Below are 3382 nucleotides of genomic sequence, written 5' to 3' on the forward strand. Positions count from 1 at the left end.
AGACGGGTAGGCAAGCCCTCCCAGACAGAGCAACCAGATGGCTCCATCTGGTGGACGAACAGTGGAACTGAAAGAGAAAACTAACACTGGTCGGGTTTGATATCCTTTCATAAAGTTGTTTTCCCCTCATTTAAAAAAAGCTAAAATATGATGAGATGAAGTAAATAAGTAAATAATGAATAAATAATGAATAAATAATGAATAAATACATTTTGCCATTGAAAGCCTTCAGTCAACCATTGCTGCTGTTTTTCAGTAATTTAAGTGTTTTGTTTGTTTCTCTTCCTCAGGACATCTTCAGATGACAGTTTCTAAATAAACTGAAGTGTTTGTTTATGATATTTTTTTTGTGTTTTAATGATTTTTACTGAACCAGTTGGTCGCCTCAGGGCCACACTGGTTCTGCCATCTTTACTGGTGCTGACGGCAGAGCTGCTGTTTCACTTTCAGGGTTTTCTGGATCCAGGCGAGAGGCTGGAGAGTCTGAGCTCATCTCTGTGCTGCTCAGAGAAGTTAAGCTCAGGCTCAGTTTTTAACCCCATAAAGTCTCCTGCTGCTGCTGCTGGAACTTCAGGCTGTTTGCTGAGAAGCGGTTTGGTCCAGTTTGATGCAGCTGCTGAAGCAGCAGCAGGAACAGGTGAATCACACCTGCTGTAACGCCCAGGTGTCAGCAGCAGAGGGCTGCTGATGTCAGAAGAGCTGACATCACTCCATCTGCTCAGCTCTGATAATAACAACTCATCTTCCGCCTGAAAATTCATTTCACACCAACAGAGTTTCTCCTCCACGTGAGGTGACGAAGACGCGGCTCTGATTCATGTGTGTGTGGTATGAATGAATCAGGGATGCTGCTTCCTCCTCTTCCCTCCTTCCTCCTCCTCTTCTGTCGTGACGTTGGATCAGGAGGAAACACCACAAACAGTCCGGAGATATTCTGAGAGATCATGCTGAGTGTGTGAGTGACTCAGAGGGAAATACCTCTGTGGATGGAGGGAGGAGTCTAACTGCTGGAGGTATAATTGCTGGCAGAGAGGGAGGACAGAGTGACCCTGCTCAGTGTTTGCTCCCATTCAGAACCGGAGAGGAACAGAAGCAGCAGTGCAGGCTGCAGATGAAGGACTGAAGGACCAGAACCACAGATTCTAATCATCCAAACACCATCTTAGCTGCTTCTGGTTCTCACCTCAAACTCCTCATCCAGGTCAATTTCTAACGTCTGCCTCCCACAGCCTGCCTCTGACCCCCATTCCTCCACAGAACCTTCTGCCAGGTTCTGCTGGGTCTTTCTGGACCGCTACCATCAGACCATCAGCTCTGGGAGCAGCATGTCGTCTTGGGTTGTCTTGTTCTTTGTGGCGCCCATCTTTCTCCTGATTGACACGTCTCCAACCATCTCTTCCCCGCTGGAGGGGGGGCCGCGGCTCAGCCAGGGGGCTCCATCCTCAGACTGCCCATCTTGTTCTCTGCCTCAGGTGAGGAGGAATATGTCTGGAGGTCAGGGCGACGTGGTGGAGGCGGTGAAGCGACACATCCTCAGCATGCTGCACCTGAACGCCAGACCCAACCTGACGCAGCCGGTTCCGCGTGCGGCGCTGCTCAATGCGCTAAAGAAGCTGCATGTTGGACACGTTACTGAAGATGGAAGGGTGGAGATATCAGACGACACTTCTGGCCCCGGGGCCTCCACAGCACCTGAACCTCCATCCGAGCTGATCGTCTTTGGGGAGCCAGGTGAGTTGTGTGTCTAGATTGGCTTTCAGTCCTGGGTCCCTGCAGATAGCAGAGCGGCTAACTCCTCATTGGTTGAATGGGACCAGAGGTGTGCCTCTCAGGGACTTCCTTTACAGGTGCGCTTTCACTAAGTGATGCAGAGCAGGTAGAACAAACTGGCTAGCAGCGCAGAACTAGACTAAACAGAACAATCTGTGTCCAACTGACCCTGAATCCAAAACCAAAGTGAAATTGAATCAAATGAGGCAGTTTGTTCCAGAACTGAAACCTGGACCAACTGGTCTGCTGATGGAATCAGCTGCAGAAGGTTCTGGTTCCTGTGGAGGGGAACCATAAGATCCAGACTAATGTAGATGTGAGAACCGTCACGTAGTCTGTGTGTGTTTGGTCCCTTCCTTCCCACCGACAAGGTCAAAGTTCATTTATGGATTCATGGAAGAACTTCTCTTTGTGTGAAGGTCGCGTCCCGTTTTTATTTCTGATGTTCTCTGCAGCTTGTTTGGTTTTCAGTCAACATGAGCCATTCAAAAAATAAACAACAAAGTTCAGGATGACGGAATGCAGATCTATCCAAACAAGTTCTAACAGTCCACAGCAGATCAGGAAATTCATCTGTTAGAAACCGTGTTTGAGTCACAAGCATCTAAATCCCAGGAGCTGCTGCAGGAAGGTTTTACTGATTTAGCATCAAAAACCTTCAGATTCATCAAACATCCTGGAAACATGTCGCTAAATGTTTTAATTTGTAGGATTTCCAGCAGATATCTGGCTTCATCTCTTTCATCAACCTTTTATACAGCAGATCAAGTGAAATAGAGAGAAAATCATGTAGACACCAGACAGGAGACACCAGACAGGAGACACCAGACATAAAAACGTATGAAAATAAAGCTGAATAAAATATATGAACAATCCATTCATTTATATAGACCAATACATGTCATCTTAGGTCACTGGTTTACAGGATTCTCTCCTCCTGGATCAGCAGGTAGAGAAAGTAGATATTGACTCAGCAGCAATCCCTCATATGAGCATGCATGCAGCGACAGTGGGAGGAAGAACAGGAAGAAACCTCCAGCAGAACCAGAAGGATCGGTCTGAGCGGCCGTCTGCTGAGGCCCGTTGGGTTCAAGCAGCGGATCATCCAGAACCCCAGTACCAGGCCAGAATCCCCTTCCTCAAATAGAACCAGATTAACCTTATTGGATGTAAAGGTTTCCTTAGATCTCTGATTGTCATATCAAAGAGCAGAAGGTAAAGAAGTGGCTGACATGGCAGAGCCCTAAAACTACAAAGATGGCTGACAGGTTCTGCAGAGACGAAGCACAGCCTGAGTTCTCATTGGTTACAGCCTATATGACTTTATTACAGTTAAAACAGAACGTAGAAGAAGCCAACATAGAAGCAGACATAGAAAAGTTTATTTCTATAGAACAGTTCAGTACATGAACAATCCAAAGTGCAGTGGTACTAGACACTAAAACAGAAGGAAAATAAAAGACATAAAGATAACATGATAAAAGCGGGTAGTAAAGCAAATAAAACAGTTTGACCAACAACTTTAACTAGTGATTCCCCAGTTAACAGTTTAACAGTTTAACAGTTTAACAGTCTAACAGTTTAACAGTTTAACAGTTTAACAGTTTAACAG

At 46.0% G+C, this 3382-nt stretch overlaps 1 protein-coding gene across 1 annotated transcript; it reads left to right on the top strand.

Annotated features, from left to right (window-relative positions):
* Positions 1-1319: 1319 nt before the first annotated feature.
* On the top strand, positions 1320-1731 carry LOC107081130 (inhibin beta A chain-like; the record flags this gene model as incomplete). The annotated part of the gene is made up of 1 exon (XM_015369337.1): positions 1320-1731. A coding segment is annotated over exon 1 (406 nt), but the record flags the coding sequence as incomplete, so codon positions are not given.
* Between the last annotated feature and the right edge of the window lie 1651 nt (positions 1732-3382).

Source organism: Cyprinodon variegatus, unplaced genomic scaffold (assembly GCF_000732505.1).
Source record: "Cyprinodon variegatus isolate N-32 unplaced genomic scaffold, C_variegatus-1.0 Scaffold3016, whole genome shotgun sequence".
Lineage (NCBI taxonomy): Eukaryota > Metazoa > Chordata > Actinopteri > Cyprinodontiformes > Cyprinodontidae > Cyprinodon > Cyprinodon variegatus.